This window comes from Erinaceus europaeus, chromosome 2 (genome assembly GCF_950295315.1).
Source record: "Erinaceus europaeus chromosome 2, mEriEur2.1, whole genome shotgun sequence".
Lineage (NCBI taxonomy): Eukaryota > Metazoa > Chordata > Mammalia > Eulipotyphla > Erinaceidae > Erinaceus > Erinaceus europaeus.
The window spans coordinates 35,589,107-35,604,622 of NC_080163.1; the positions used below are offsets into that span (position 1 = coordinate 35,589,107).

The window sequence follows — 15,516 nt, forward strand, 5'->3', positions numbered from 1 at the left end:
ACCACTCTCATTATACTTTCTAATATTTAAAATAGTATCATTCATATACTGTGAAGAATTTACCTAATAATGGTTTATATTTCAGTAGCTAAACTCCTTAGACTTTGTAGCCTAAAAACTTTTCTAAGTACAAAGAGTACTAGTACAAAAAGCACTACTAGTACAAAAAGTAATAAAAGTATGTATACATAAATACATACATACACATTTCTCATTTTTATAACTTAGCCACATAGAAAATTTTAAATCTTGTCATTTTTCTCACTTGTGGCTTTGAAAGACCTTAAACTTTTTTATATTTTCTGTGATCCGGGAGGTATCTTGAGAAACTAAAGGTTAGATTATTCTGAGTTTGATTCTTGGCATCACATGAGCCATAGTGGTGCTCTGGTTCTCTCCCTCCTTCACCCCTCATTATTAAGTATATATTTTTGTCAGTGTTTCCTTTTTATAAATAAAAATTTTTTAAAGTAAGTATATAGATATTTAAAAAGAAAACCTTGTAATATTTTCTTTTTCTATTTCTTTTAAGATTTTTTTATTAATAAAATGGAAATATTGATAAGACCATAGGATAAGAGGGGTACAGTTCCACACAATTCCCACCACCAGAACTCCATATGTTATCCTCCCCACCTCCTTGATAGCTTTCCTATTCTTTATCCCTCTGGGAGCATGGACCCAGGGTCTTTAATGGGGTGCAGAAGGTGGGAGTCTGGCATCTGTAATTGCTTCTTCACTGAAGATGGGCATTGACAGGTTGATCCATACTCCCAGCCTGTCTTTCTCTTTCCCTAGTGGGCAGGGATCTGGGGAAGTGGGGCTCCAGGACATCTTGGTGGGGTCATCTGCTCAGGGAAGTCAGGTTGGCATCCTGATAGCATCTGGAACGTGGTGTGGCAGGGTAATGAAGCTAAAGAGTTGAGATTCCACGCCTGCCATCTCTGGACATAGTCTGAAGTGAAACATGCCGAGGTGGTAGTGGTTGCATTGATTGGGTTTTCAGCAAGTACAGTATCAGTTGGTATGCATTGGGAGAAGCATGCAGGAAAGTGAGCTCCACCCTAGAAGTTTCAGGACTGGGAGAAATATGGGCTTTATAGAGAAAGGGAAAGGGTCTGGTTCTCTTTGTTATAGCTATACCCAAATTATTTGGCAATTGGGTTCATTTTGCAAATCCCATTGTTAGGATTTGCTGTGGCATATAAGACCTCACCATAATTTATGTCCTTTTATGCTGTTTACATATTTTTGTATCTTATAAAGAAACACCACCAGTTGCTTCTGTTCTCCCTGGTCTGAGCTTTTAGGAGACTTAAGAACCAGTCATTATTAGAAATATATTAACAATATGAGCCCACTGTTAAAATTCAATCTGATTGCCAATTTAAAGTCTTAAGTGCTTAGATTAAAGGAACATATACTCAGAGTTATGGTCTATATAGCAAAAAGTTTGTGACATTAAAACCATTTTTTCCCTCATGTAAATTGAATAGTGATTTATGAGACTGTAAGTTAATAGGAGTGTTTATTAACACCATTCCCACCACCAAAGGTCTGTGCCCCAACCCCCCTATCCACTACCCCCCCCCCCAATGAAGCTGAACATCCACCCTCACCCTCCACCCAGAGATTTCTTACTTTGGTGCCATATTCCAAACTCAGTCAGATTCTGCTTTGAGCTTCTTTTTCTATTCTTTTTCTCAACTTCTGTTTATGAGTGGGATCATCCCATACTCATCTTTGTCTTTCTGACATACCCATTTAACATAACATAATTCCTTCTAGCTTCCTCTAAGATGGGTCAGAGAAGGTGGGTTCATTGTTAATAGCTGCATATTATTCCATTCTGTAAATATACCACAGCCATTCATCTGTTGTTTGGCACTTGGTTTGCTTCCAGGTTTTAGCTATTACGAGTTGTGCTGCTGTGAATATCAATGTACTCTAGTTTTATTTCTTAAGTGTATAACTTTAGATTTTTTTTTTTTTTGGTAAAATGTGAACATTTGACACTTTCTTTCTTTCTTTTTTTTTTTTTCCCCTGTACAGACTGACAAAGATGAACAAATCAGAAAAATAAAGTCTAGACACACTGATGAGTTGACATCATTGTTAGGGTATTTTCCTAACAAAAGACAGCTCGAAGATTGGCTTCATAGTAAAGCAAAAGAAATTAATCAAACCAGAGATAGACTTACCAAATTAAAGTAAGTAGTTGTAACATTAGGAAATTTAATGGAATTTTTATTTGTTTTAATATGATTCATTCTCACAAAACAGTATATCTTAATTGTTCTATATTTTACAAATTAAGTAAAATAGCAATATGAGCCATTTGTTCTTTGAATATTTGTATAATTAAAGAATAAAGATTCTTTTTCATTAAAAAATGAGACCTAGAACTGTAAAACCGCTAGAAGAAAACTTAGGGGGAAAGCCAACTCAGCAGCAAAAAACAATGGATAAAACAAAATGGGCAAGAGAGTTTAATAAGACACTCACTTCTCCAAAGACAACACGCAAAGGGACAATAGCTGTTATGCAAAAGATGCTCAACTTACTGATCATCTTAGAAAAGCAAATCTAAATCTTAGAAATGCAAATCTAAGTGTCAGTGAGATAGCACTTCACATTGGGTAGGATGTCCACTATCAAAATACAGAAGTGGCTTCCGTCCTACTTGACCTTTCCTGTCATGTGCTGTCACGGGTGATCCTTGAAGACATGGCACTAGGTGATAGGTATGTAATAGGCACAAAAAAAGACAAATTACTGCATGATTCTATTTATATGAGATATACCTAAAGTAGTTAGAAGTAGGACAGAAAAAGAAAGTGGAATTATTCATTGGGCATATAGTTCCACATTTGCGGAATGATAAAAGTTTTTAAAGATATTTTGCCCAACAACATACATCTAGTTAATTCTTGTTTAAGTACAAATATACTTATTAAGTACAATTAAATAGAGTAAATGCTTATGGTGGTATTTTCTGTTATCTTTTTTAACTACAATAAAAGAAGGGGACAAATGTTTCATCCTCCATAGTTGTGTTATTGGATGAAAAGACTAAAATTTCACACATATCATTGAGGGAAACAATAGGTTTGGCTTTGTCTATGTTAGATATATGTTTTCTGTAGAAATGTCTGCTAGAGACTATTATAGTGTGACTTATTGGAAATTAATGGCTTGTCAGTGATGATTCGAGTCATTGGTATAGGCCATATGACATCATCATCATAATTTAATCAGAATACTGCTCAGCTCTGGTTTAAGTAAGGGGGAATGAACCTGAACCAGGAAAAAACCAACATTTGAAATATTGGTAGATTAAGAAAGCAACAGAAGGTAAGTGGGGCATCTCCTAGTACTATTCATAGAATAAGAGCTAGAAAGGAATGGTGTCTGGAATATTTGAGAAAGTAGCCCTTCAGGTGGGAGTCAATAGTTTTGGGAACTGCTAAGAGGTAAAGTTGTTGGTAACTTTGATGAGCAGTGCTCAGTAGGGGGTTAGAATGGTAAAAGTGTCATCTATATTCATTTTGGGTTTGGCTTTTTTTTTTCCTCTCCCAAGTTTTACTGCAACACTGTCATACTGACAAGAATCAAGATGAAGTAGACATGTGCTCACACACATTTATGTAAAATATATACCTCTAAAGACTTGTCCTAACTATCCACTAGAAAATTGTTACATTTTTTAAATAGGTTGAATATAATACTAACTAAATAGATTACATGACTTGCCTAGTGTACCATAACCTGCAAATTGAAAAAATACTAGTCTTTGTATGAGATTTACTAGAATAAAAGGTTGAAGTAGAGTTGTTATACTAGAGAGCAAAAGTCTTTGATAAATGAGAAGATATGAATGATCAGAACATATGTAGGTGACAACAGTAGAGGAAAGGTTTTACAGAAGAGAAGTAATATTGTGAAAGGGTTCAGGGAATTAAGAGAATGTTCCTCTTTATTCTCTCCTTTTAGTAGGTCTAGCAAGTATGAGGCTGAGGCTTTATACCTGAGATCTAAGACCGTCAACATTCAGAAACTAGGCAAAACTTTCTAATACAGTTTTTATGAGATCATTTATAACTTGGTTTGGTGGGTGTGCCAGTGACCTTGGGAGACAATAATGGAATATTACTACTTAAAAAATTCCTCACAGTAAACCTTTGGTAATACTTACTGGCCAAATTTGTCTTCTGTCTACTTGAACTTTTAAGACCCATTTCCTATGTTTTAAGATTATAACTCTTATCTTTATTCTAGCAAGGAACTAGCTTCAGCTGAGCAAAATAAAAATCATACAAATAATGAACTAAAAAGAAAAGAAGAACAATTGTCAAGTTATGAAGACAAGTTGTTTGATATTTGTGGTAGCCAGGATTTTGAAAGTGATTTGGACAGGCTTAAAGATGAGATTGAAAAATCGTCAAAACAACGAGGTAAGTTATCTACTTAATATTTTTAAGGCATTTGACACGGGAAATTTTAGTTACAAGAAACTGTTAAGAATGGGAGATTTAAAAACTTAGTTTAAAATGTTGACTAAAAAGCAGAACTTGGACTAGAGTTGGTGTATTGCACCAAAGTAAAAGACTCTGGGGTGAGAGAGAGGGTTCAGGTCCTGGACCATGATGGCAGAAGAGGGCGGGTTAGATTGTTATGAGGAAAACTGAGAAATGTTACACATATACAAACCACTGTATTTTACTGTTCACTGTAAACCATTAATCCCCCCAGTAAAGAAAAAAATAATTTAAAAATGTTGACTAGACATATTGTTATGATAATTTTGCAGTATGTATAAATATAAAATTGTGTCACATCTGAGCTAATTTAATGTTATGCACCAATTATACCTTAATAAGTATAGTAATTATTTTTTTTTAAATAAAATTAAGTTTGCTCATCAGTCTAGTGACTGAATTTTCAGTTCTGATCCACAACTTACTTGCTGTGGGATTTAGGGTAAATTATTAAAACTTACCTGTGCATCAGAGGCATTTTCTGAGGAAATAATTACCTACCACCTAGTATATGAGAGAAGGAGCAAACAAAATTACAGGTATAAATTTCTTAGGATAGTCTCTGGTACTTAGTAAGCTCTAAAATTTTGTTACACTTTTTGTGTTACAATAAGAAGAAGAAGAATTTGGTGATAGGTGGTACAGTACTGTTGGATCTTGAAGTATAAGGTCCAGTGTTTGATCCCTAGTATCATATGCCAGTATTTGCTCTCCCTCTCTTATAATCTTTAAAAATACAATTGTACAGATCTGACTATATTGTACCCTTTAGGAGATTTAAATATAGGATTTTTTTATTCCTTTCATACTGTAGTTACAGAGGAAGGGTCATTATATAGTAGATTGTTGGAAAAAACATAACATTTTTCTATGCAAAAATGTGTCATGATTTTTCCCATAACCCAATATTTATAGAAAAAAAGTATAACCTTCTTGGCAAAACTGTTATTTTAGTCTTCTCACTGGGAATATATTTTCTTAAAATAGCCATGCTGGCTGGAGCCACAGCAGTTTACTCCCAGTTCATCACTCAGCTCACAGATGAAAACCAGTCATGTTGTCCTGTCTGTCAGAGAGTTTTTCAGACAGAAACTGAATTACAAGAAGTCATCAGTGATTTACAGTCCAAATTGCGGCTTGCTCCAGATAAACTCAAATCAACAGAATCAGAGCTAAAGAAAAAAGAAAAGCGGCGTGATGAAATGCTGGGACTTGTACCAATGAGGTGAGAATAGGCATTGATCCCTACTTCTCAGGATTAGACATTAAGAAAGTTTTGCTTAATAAACTGTTCATAAAGAATGAGAGTAGGGCGGTCGGGAGGTAGCACAGCGGGCTAAGCACACATGGCACAAAGCGAAAGGACCACCATAAGGATCCTGGTTCGAGCTCCCGGCTCCCCACCTGCAGGGGAGTCGCTTCACAGGTGGTGATGCAAGTCTGCAGATGTTCTGTCTTTCTCTCTCCCTCTCTTATCTTCCCCTCTCTCCATTTCTCTGTCCTATCCAACAACGAATGACATCAACAATAACAGTAATAACCACAACAAGATTACAATAACAAGGGCAACAAAAGGGGGGAAAATGGCCTCCAGGAGCAGTGGATTCATGGTGCAGGCACTGAGCCTCAGCAACAACCCTGGAGGCAAAAAAAAAAAAAGAGAGAGAGAGAGTAGGTGGCATGAAGCACAAAGACCAGCATAAGGATTCCTGTTTGAGCCCCTGGCTCCCCACCTGCAGGGGGGTTGCTTCACAGGTGGTGAAGCAGATCTGCAGGTGTCTATATCTTTCTTTCCTCCTCTGTTATTTCCTCTTGATTTCTCTCTGTCCAACAATAGCAGTGTCAACAATAACAATAATGACAACAAGGGCAACAAAAAGTGGGGAAAATAGCCTCCAGGAGCAGTAGATTCGCAGTGCAGGCACCAAGCCCCAGAGATAACTCGAGGCAAAAAGAGAGAGAGAGAAAGAAAGAAAGAAAGAATAGGATTGTCAGAGCAAGGCAGGAGAGAAAATGTAAAGCCTAGAGAAATTGGTTTTCCTCAATGAAGAGAAAGAAAGGAGAAGGAAATTAGACTACAGGTGTAAAAGCGAATAGTCTGACCTATGTTGCAATAGAAATGGTTTTCTAGAGTTCGGTGAATTAAAGGAAAACTCTTAAGGTAGAAGAACTACGAGAGTATGATGTCCTGGAAAATCAAGGAGATTCAACAAAAGAAATGTCTAAAAACACATGCTTTAAAGTAGCCAGTTTTCAAGTTATAATTTCAGCTTCCTGGTAGTTTACACTCATACATAGTCTTTCCTCGTGTTCTAGGATTAGTTTGTGTAAAAAGTAAAAATAATAATAATAATAATTAAAAAAGGAATGGTAGTGTATCACTTTCAGGAGTAAGTTTTATAAAGTTCTACAACTTTCTGTTCTCCTTTCCTCTTTTGGATCTGGGGAAAGCTGGCAGGTATTTTATAAGCAGTGTTATATGGTATCCAATGGTAAAAGCCTGGGATCTGACACATCAGTCATCACATCATCTGAGTGACTGTACCAGCCTTTTCCAGTAGTCCAGCCTAGAGATGACTGCAGCCCTGGAAATAAATAGTGCCTCTAAAATTTCAATGAGACATCTGAGTCAGAAGTGCCCAGATAGTATTCTTGACTGTAAAAATAAATGATGTTGTCTTCCCTGCTAGATTTTAGCTTATTATGTTATTCAATAATAAATACAATTGTCTAGGGTGAAAAAACCAAAATATTGGGAGTTACAGAGAAAATCTAATAAGACAGAAGCAATATCTTGAGAATGAAAGGAAAGAAATAAGGCAGTATATTTTTTTTAAAAAATCATTAGTGATTTAGTATTGATTTACAAAATTATAAGATAATAGAGGCATAATTACACACCATTCCTGCCACCAGAGTTCTGTGTCCCCATCCCCCTTCAGCAGAAACTGCAGTAGGTCTCCCAGGGTCACAGATACGGGTTGACTATCTAAATCTGCATATCTGTACATCTATATATTTCCCATTTTTACTCACTTCTGTGGCCCTGCCTTCATTTCCTAAGTCACACCTACACCTGTTACTACTTCCAAATGTCCTTCCTTCCGAGATCAGACAAGATTGGGCGTGTTCATGGTAGTATAGCTGTAGACCCAAGTGCCCTTCCTTTTTCATTTTCCCTCTCAGATAAGCAAAAACAGTGTCTGATTCCTTTGTTGTTTTCCAGAATCTCTTCCCTTTCAGTGGTGATCCTATAATTAGTGCAGCCTAGAAACAAGAGTTCCCAGTGACAAACATTTGTGTCTCAGTTGAATTGGGATTCAGAGCCCTCTGTTCATCTTCCTTTAATATTTACAGCCTCTGGGAGTATGGACCAGAATTCCTTTTGGAGTGCAGAAAGAAGGAGTTCTGGCTTCTGTAATTTCTTCTCTGCTGGATTTTGTCCAGTTGAACCATGTGCCCAGCCTCTTTCTATCTTTCCATTGTAGGGTAGGGTTCTGCAAAGGTGAGGTTCCTGAGCACATTGGTGAGGTCATCTAAGGCAGCATTTTGGAAAGAAAAAGACTCAGTAAAATAATTTGAAATTGGTAGAAAGTATATGTAGAGGAAATATGTCTTTGTCATACTGATATTATATAGACAGTTACCAGTGTATTTCCTTTCAGGATCCTTGCGATCTTAGCTTTCCTTACAGAGAATGAGAGATTCATCAAAGTATCAAGATCATGAAACAGAAAGGCCAGTGAACTAACAATATATTAGGGACTGCAGAAGACTAAAGAGAAGTAACAGATGAAATGTAGAAAACTTGTTTGATGGGGGGAGGGGCTGGGTGGTGGCACACCTGGTTGAGCACATATGTTACAATGCAGTGCAGTTCAAGCCCCAGGTCTCCACCTGCAGGGGAAATACTTTGCAAGTGGTGAAGCTTTGCTGCAGGTGTCTCTCCCTCTGTCTCCCCATACCCTCCCGATTTCTGGCTGTCTCTATCCAATAAATAAATTTTGAAAATAATAGTATCCTGCTTAAAAAAAACTTGTTTAGATCCATAATTAGGAAAAACTCTTAACGTCAGTTGGGATAAATCTGACTTCCTCATTCTCTCTCTCTCTCTCTCTCTCTCTCTGATTTAATAATGATCAACAAGATTGTGGGATAAGAGGGCCATAATTCCATACATTTCCCACCACCAGATTCTATATCCCATCCCCTCCATTGGGAGGTTCCCTATTCTTTATCCCTTTATATTTATATAGGAGTATGAACCAAAATTCTTAGTGGGGTACAGAAGGTGGAAGGTCAGGTTTCTGTAATTGCTTCTCCACTGGACATGAGCATTGACAGGTTGATCCATACTCCCAGCCTGTTTCTGTCTTTCCCAAATGGAGTAAGACTTTGGGGAGGTGAGGTTCCAGGATACACTGATGAGGTCATCTTCCCAAGGAAGTCAGGTTGACATCATGGTAGCTACTGCAGCTTGGTGGCTGAAAAACATTAAGATATAAAGCAGAACAAATTGTTTAATAATTGGGAGCCTAAAGGTAAGAATAGAGCAGATGAAATTTGGGATCTTTCTGTTGGAAGAAGCTAGGAAGTCTATTTTAGGTATATTCCAATAGGCCCATGTCTTTAGTAATTTTTGCCTGAGCCTGACAGCTAACATGCAGGTGGGCTAAAAGTATGATCTGGGAATAAAGAGTTTGGAATAGGACCGGAAAACTGGATGAGGGCAAAGAGTAGTTCCCAAATACGGGAAAGGTATATAAATACCGTTAACTGTAAACCCCATTGATCTGACCTAGGGCCCATGTCTATTCATATTTAGCACAGGAGCCTGTGTAACCTATGCATCCCTGTCAGTCTGAGCTCACATCCCATGGTGAATTACATCTGAAGTAGTAACACATGCTGACATATATCCACTAATACTTTACCCCAGAAAGATAAATTACTTTCATGCTTGAGGTTCGAAGTTACCAGGTTCAATCCCCAGCACCACTGTAAGTCAGAGCTGAGTAGTGCTCTGGTATTTTTCTGTCTCTTTCATCAAAATAAATACAAAAAAAGAAAAAGGATATGTCACTTCTTTGTTATTCTTGCCAAAAATTGACAAACTCAATCTTGTGATAAAATAGCAGATAACTCTCATTCTAAATTGTGTTTTCTGCTAAGGCAAAGCATAATTGATCTGAAGGAGAAAGAAATTCCAGAATTAAGAAATAAACTGCAGAATGTCAACAGAGACATACAGCGCCTAAAGAATGATATAGAAGAGCAGGAAACACTGTTAGGTACTATAATGCCTGAGGAAGAAAGTGCTAAAACGTGTCTGACAGACATAACAATTATGGAGAGATTTCAGGTAGGTTTATTATATATATATTTTTAATATTTTGTTTATTAATGAGAGGAATAGGAGAAGAGAAAGAACCAGACATCACTGGTACATGTGCTGCCAGGGGTTGAACTCAGGACCTCATGTTTGAGAGTCCAACACTATATCCACTGTGCTACCGACCTGGACCACAGTTTATTGTAGTTTAAGAATGAAATTTCTTTCATAAAGATTTAAATGTAAAATATGAGAATGTTAAAGCCTGCTTAGTAGGTAGTATAGATTATGTTGAGAGTTCATCATACGGACTTTCAGATAGTTTCAGGGAGCAACTGCTTAGTTTATACTTCTGTTTAAATTTCTTACTTATAGCATGAAAATTAGTGCTAATAAATGATTTGTTTAATTTTGTTGTAACTTAAAGGGGTGGCTTAGAGGCTGTGTTGTAACTTGAGACTAAAAAGAGGCTTAGAACTGGCACTTAAGGATTCACAGCAGGGAGATAAGAACAGGTTTAAACAATAGAAGGTTTATTAAGGTAGAAGGCAAAATAAGCAATTATCATCAGGGGTTAAGAGTACACTAGGTCCATAAACTCTGTGTAAAGTTATCAAAAGTTTAGCCCCATAAGATAAAACAATTACCAGCAGAGGTATAGGTTGCTCATGGCTGGAGGAGTCTTACAGAGTCTACCAGCTAGCAGAGTCACATGTGTTCAGTTCCCAGGAGAAGTAGCCATGGCAGATGCCTGGAGTACCTCCACCACGATGAAGCAGCAGCCAAAAAGAGACAGCTGCTCCAAGTCTTTGATTTAAACATTCCCTTCTGTGTCCTAGCCTCAGGCTGACATCACTCATATGCTAATAGCCCCAAACTCCTGTTGGGGTCACATCATTTAAATTATTAAAAATTCATTTCAGTTTTATCTTATTAAATACTTTAAAATTGCACCTAAGCAGCTGATGAAATAGATCAGCTAGTAGAGCGCAAGACTTGTGCCAGAGGACCCTGGTTTGATCACTGGTGTTGCACATATCAGACTGGTATTCTGACTTCTGTCTTATGTGAAACACTACCTCACATGAGATAGTTTTTTAAAATTATAACTGGAAGCAGTTTTATAAATCTAAGTTTTGAAAAGCAAATGAGGACTGGAAGATAGTGTGTGTAGTGGAGCAAATACTTCTTGCCTTGCACAGAATCCTAGCACCTCATGAAAGCACCAGAGCACTGAGGGAAGCTCCATAGATGGCAAAACAGCACTGTGATTTCTCTCCCTTTCTATTTTTCTTCTCTGTCTATGAGGGAAGCTCCATAGATGGCAAAACAGCACTGTGATTTCTCTCCCTTTCTATTTTTCTTCTCTGTCTAAAATAAAGAGAGTAAAAATTGGGGCTGAGCAGTGGCCACCTGGTTAAGCGCATGTGTTGCCATGCACAAGGGCCAGGGTTCAAGCCCCCACTCCCCACCTGCAGGGGAGAAGCTTCACAGGCAGAGAAGCAAGTACTGCAAGTCTCTGTCTCTCTCCCCCTCTATCTTCCCACCCCTCTCAGTTTCTCTCTGTCCTATCAAAATAAAGAAGAACAAATAGCCATCAAGAGCAGTAGATTCTACATGCAGGCACCAAGTTCCAGCAATAACTCGGCTGCCAATAAAAAATAAGCAAATAAGTGAATAAATGTAAAAATCTAGCTTAGAAATAGGAGATATCATGCTTAAGTTGCTGATACCATATTAAAAAATAAGCATTAGGGAGCCAGGAAGGAGCTCACCTGGTAGAGTGCATACTTGTCATGGACAAGGACCTGAGTTCCAGTCCCCGCCTAACAGGTGGGAGTACTTGGGCGGGAGAAATCTTAGAAGTGGTGAGTTGCTTCTGCAGTGTTTCTTTTCTGTGTGTCTCTCCCTTTCTATTAAAAAAAAAAAGTCTACCAGGAACAGAGGAATCATGTAGATACAACACCTCAGTAATAATTCTGGTGGCAGAAAAGAGGAAATTGACAATTGCAGTTAATTTGTAAGGATTCTGGATAATGACAGTACAGTACATTTCTTAAATAATGTAACTGTTTTGTTCTTAAGATGGAACTTAAAGATATTGAAAGAAAAATTGCACAACAAGCAGCTAAACTACAAGGAATTGATTTGGATAGAACTGTTCAACAAGTCAACCAGGAAAAACAAGAAAAACAACACAAATTAGATACAGGTAACAATCTTTTTTTTCATATTTACCTATAAAGACATTCCCAAAATAAGCTTTTTACTAGAAATTTTATACCTATTATGTAGATAAAAACTATCTTCCTGGAACTGTCCAGTCCATAACATATTAGGTTGTTGGAAAAGTCATGAGACATTTTTGCGTAGAAATACATAAAAAAATGCATCACGACTTTTCTGACAACCCACATTTACAATTATTTCAGAAGCTTCCCTTCACTTTTTCCTTGCTTTGTGCAAGAGATTTTGAATGATGGTTATCAGCTGAACTATTGGTATGTTCTTTATGAGTCATACCTGCCCTGTTAGCTTCACCTATCATTGGCGAGGTGGGGATAGCAAGCAGGTTGTTGGGCTGGAGAAATTCTTGTAGCACTTTAGTTAGTAGGAATGGAACCCCAAGAAACTTACCCTTGTGAATTCCATAGACCTATAAAACTGGAGGACTATTGGGAATGGGCGGTAGCACAGCGGGTTAAGTGCAGATGGCACAAAGCGCAAGGACAGGTAAAAGGATCCCGGTTCAAGTCCCTGGCTCCCCACCTGCAAGGGAGTTGCTTTACAGGCGGTGAAGCAGGTCAGCAGGTGTCTTATCTTTCTCTCCCCCTCTCTGTCTTCCCCTCCTTTCTCCATTTCTGTCCTATCCAACAACAATGACAACAATAATAACTACAATAATAAAACAAGGGCAACAAAAGGGAATAAATAAAATAAATATTTAAAAAATGTGAAAAAAACTGGAGGACTATTTATACTACTTTTTGCACCTGTACACTGATTACTATATCAACATACTTTCTTACAGTTTCCAGTAAGATTGAATTGAATCGTAAGCTAATACAGGACCAGCAGGAACAGATTCAACACTTTAAAAGTACAGTAAATGAACTTAAATCAGAGAAACTTCAAATATCTACTAACTTACAGCGACGTCAGCAACTAGAGGAGCAAACTGTAGAATTATCCACTGAAGTTCAGTCCTTACACAGAGAGATAAAGGTGAGAGCATTCACATTATGTTTCTTTTAAAAAGTAGTTCTAATATTCAATACATTAAATGTCCTATTGACATAGTGGCTTAAACTATAGCTACTATGAAAAATGGTATAACCTTTATGTGGTTTCTAGATTATAGAACTTATACTAATAGGTAAAGATTTCCCAGAATGTGGTTTTGGCTATAATAAGAAAGAGTTCAAAGTAGGTAAGGGGTAAGGTAGTGAATTTCTTGATACTGAAAGTGGTCTGGTGGTAACAACTAAGATTGTCTTGGGGGCAAGAGGAATTGTTTTGTCTTCACATACAGTATCCACAGCAGTTAATGCCTTTCAGTCCTAAAAACACATTTCCTTGTTTGATTCCAGAAAATAGTTTTGAATCCCCACTGTAGTGAGCAGGTACTGAGTTGCCATTTAAAACAGAACCAGTTTGTTATCCTCCATATCGATTAATCAGATTAAAACCCAGCCATTAAATTTATGAACAGTTTTAGAAACAACAGTCTTATCTAAGTTTTAACAATTACATAGATTCAGTAAGTACTAAATGTATTAGTATAACATTAATTACTGCATGTAATTCATAAGTTTTATTTTTTTAATTTTTTAAAATTTATTTGTTATTGGATAGAGACAGAGAAATTGAGAGAGAAGGGGGGGATATAAAGGAAGAGAGACAGAGAGACACCTGCAGACCTGCTTCACTGCCTGTGAAGCGACTTCCCTCCAGGTGGGGAGCCTGGGGCTTAAACTGAGATCCTAACCGGTCCTTGCGCTTTGCGTCACGTGCACTTAACCTGCTGTGCTCTCGCCCGATTCCCCATTCATAAGTGTTTATAAATTATCAGAAGCTTAGAATGTAATTTGAAATAGTTCTCTTTGGCTGGAAAATAGAATAATTGTTATGTAAATGATCTTCATGCCTAAGACTTTGGTCCCAAGTTCAATCCCCAGCATCACCATAAACTAGAGCTGAGCAGTGCTCTGGTATATATTTATATTTATATTTATATTTATATTTATATTTATATTTATATTTCTCCCCATAGCTCTGTTTCATTAGAAAAAAAAAATTGGGAGTTGGGCAGTAGCTCAGTGGGTAAAGCACATGTGGCGAGAAGCATAAGAACCGGTGTAAGGATCCTGGTTTGAGCCCCCAGCTCCCCACCTACAGGGGAGTCACTTTACAGGCTGTGAAACAGGTCTGCAGGTGTCTGCCTTTCTCTTCCCCTCACTGTCTTCCCCTCCTCTCTCCATTTCTCTCTGTCCTATCCAATAGCGACATCAATAACAACAACAATAATAACTCAACAACAATAAAACAACAAGTGCAACAAAAGGGAAAATAAATAAATATAAAAAAATTTTTAAAAATTAATTAGTAGGTGGGGGAGATAGTGTAATGCTAAGGGACTCTTATGTCTGAGACTCTGAAGTCCCAGATTCCATCTCCCAGAGCTGAGCAGTGTTCTGGTAAAAAATAAATAATAATAACTCTTTAAAAATAGTTCTATCTTGTGTTTGTATATATACAATCCCACATTTGTATATTTTTAAATTTTATTCGTATTTACACCAGAACACTGCACAGCTCCAACTTATAAGTGGTGTGGGTGATAGAACCTGGGACTTTAGAGCCTCAGGCATGAGTATTGTTTGCATAACCACTATGTTATCTCCCCCACTACATTTGTTCTTTATTGTTTATAAGACATTTAACTATATATGAGTAATCTTGCTGAGATAGATAATTAGACTTTCTTTTTATAGAAAAAGAAATTTAGACTTTCCCTTAAGTTCATGCAGCTAATGGAGATGAGGTTAATATTCAGGTAGATCTGGTTTTTGTTCTCATCCATTTAAATATGTCTCCCTTGCACCAGGAAATTTCCCTGACAGAAGCCAAGAACTTTATGAAACTGTTCTTGCTTTAGAGACAAGGTTGTTCTCCCATTTAGCATTACTCTACTGTCTGAATAAAGAACCCTATTTTGTACTATGTAAAAAATGGGTTTGTTCCTTGAGACAAGAAAATTAGAATGTAGGCCAAGGGTAGATAGCATAATGGTTATGCAAAGAGACCCTAAGACCTGAGGCTCTAGAGTCCTAGGTTCAATCCCCCATACCACCATAAGCCAGAGCTGGGCAATACTCTGGTTAGAAAAAAAAGGAATGTTATATATTGTAAGGTACTTTTTTTCTTGTTTAATATTTCTAGGATGCAAAAGAGCAAGTAAACCCTTTGGAAATGACATTGGAAAAGCTCCAGCAGGAAAAAGAGGAATTAATCAACAGGAAAAATACAAGCAACAAAACAGCACAGGATAAAGTAAGATTTTATTTATGTATTACCTATTATTATTAGTAGTAGAAGAGGTGAAAACAGAGAAATTGCGCAGAAAGTGGGTAATGGAGAGAGGAA

At 37.2% G+C, this 15,516-nt stretch overlaps 1 protein-coding gene across 1 annotated transcript in view; it reads left to right on the forward strand.

Annotated features, from left to right (window-relative positions):
* Positions 1-15,516, forward strand: part of RAD50 (RAD50 double strand break repair protein) — an 80,511-nt gene that overhangs the window by 31,826 nt on the left and 33,169 nt on the right. Inside the window, exons 11-17 of the mRNA XM_007519924.3 lie at positions 2,053-2,210; positions 4,279-4,454; positions 5,526-5,763; positions 9,711-9,900; positions 11,956-12,082; positions 12,902-13,095; positions 15,313-15,423. Of these exons, the coding sequence (XP_007519986.1) occupies positions 2,053-2,210; positions 4,279-4,454; positions 5,526-5,763; positions 9,711-9,900; positions 11,956-12,082; positions 12,902-13,095; positions 15,313-15,423 (1,194 nt within the window). The remainder of the gene's footprint in view (positions 1-2,052; positions 2,211-4,278; positions 4,455-5,525; positions 5,764-9,710; positions 9,901-11,955; positions 12,083-12,901; positions 13,096-15,312; positions 15,424-15,516) is intronic.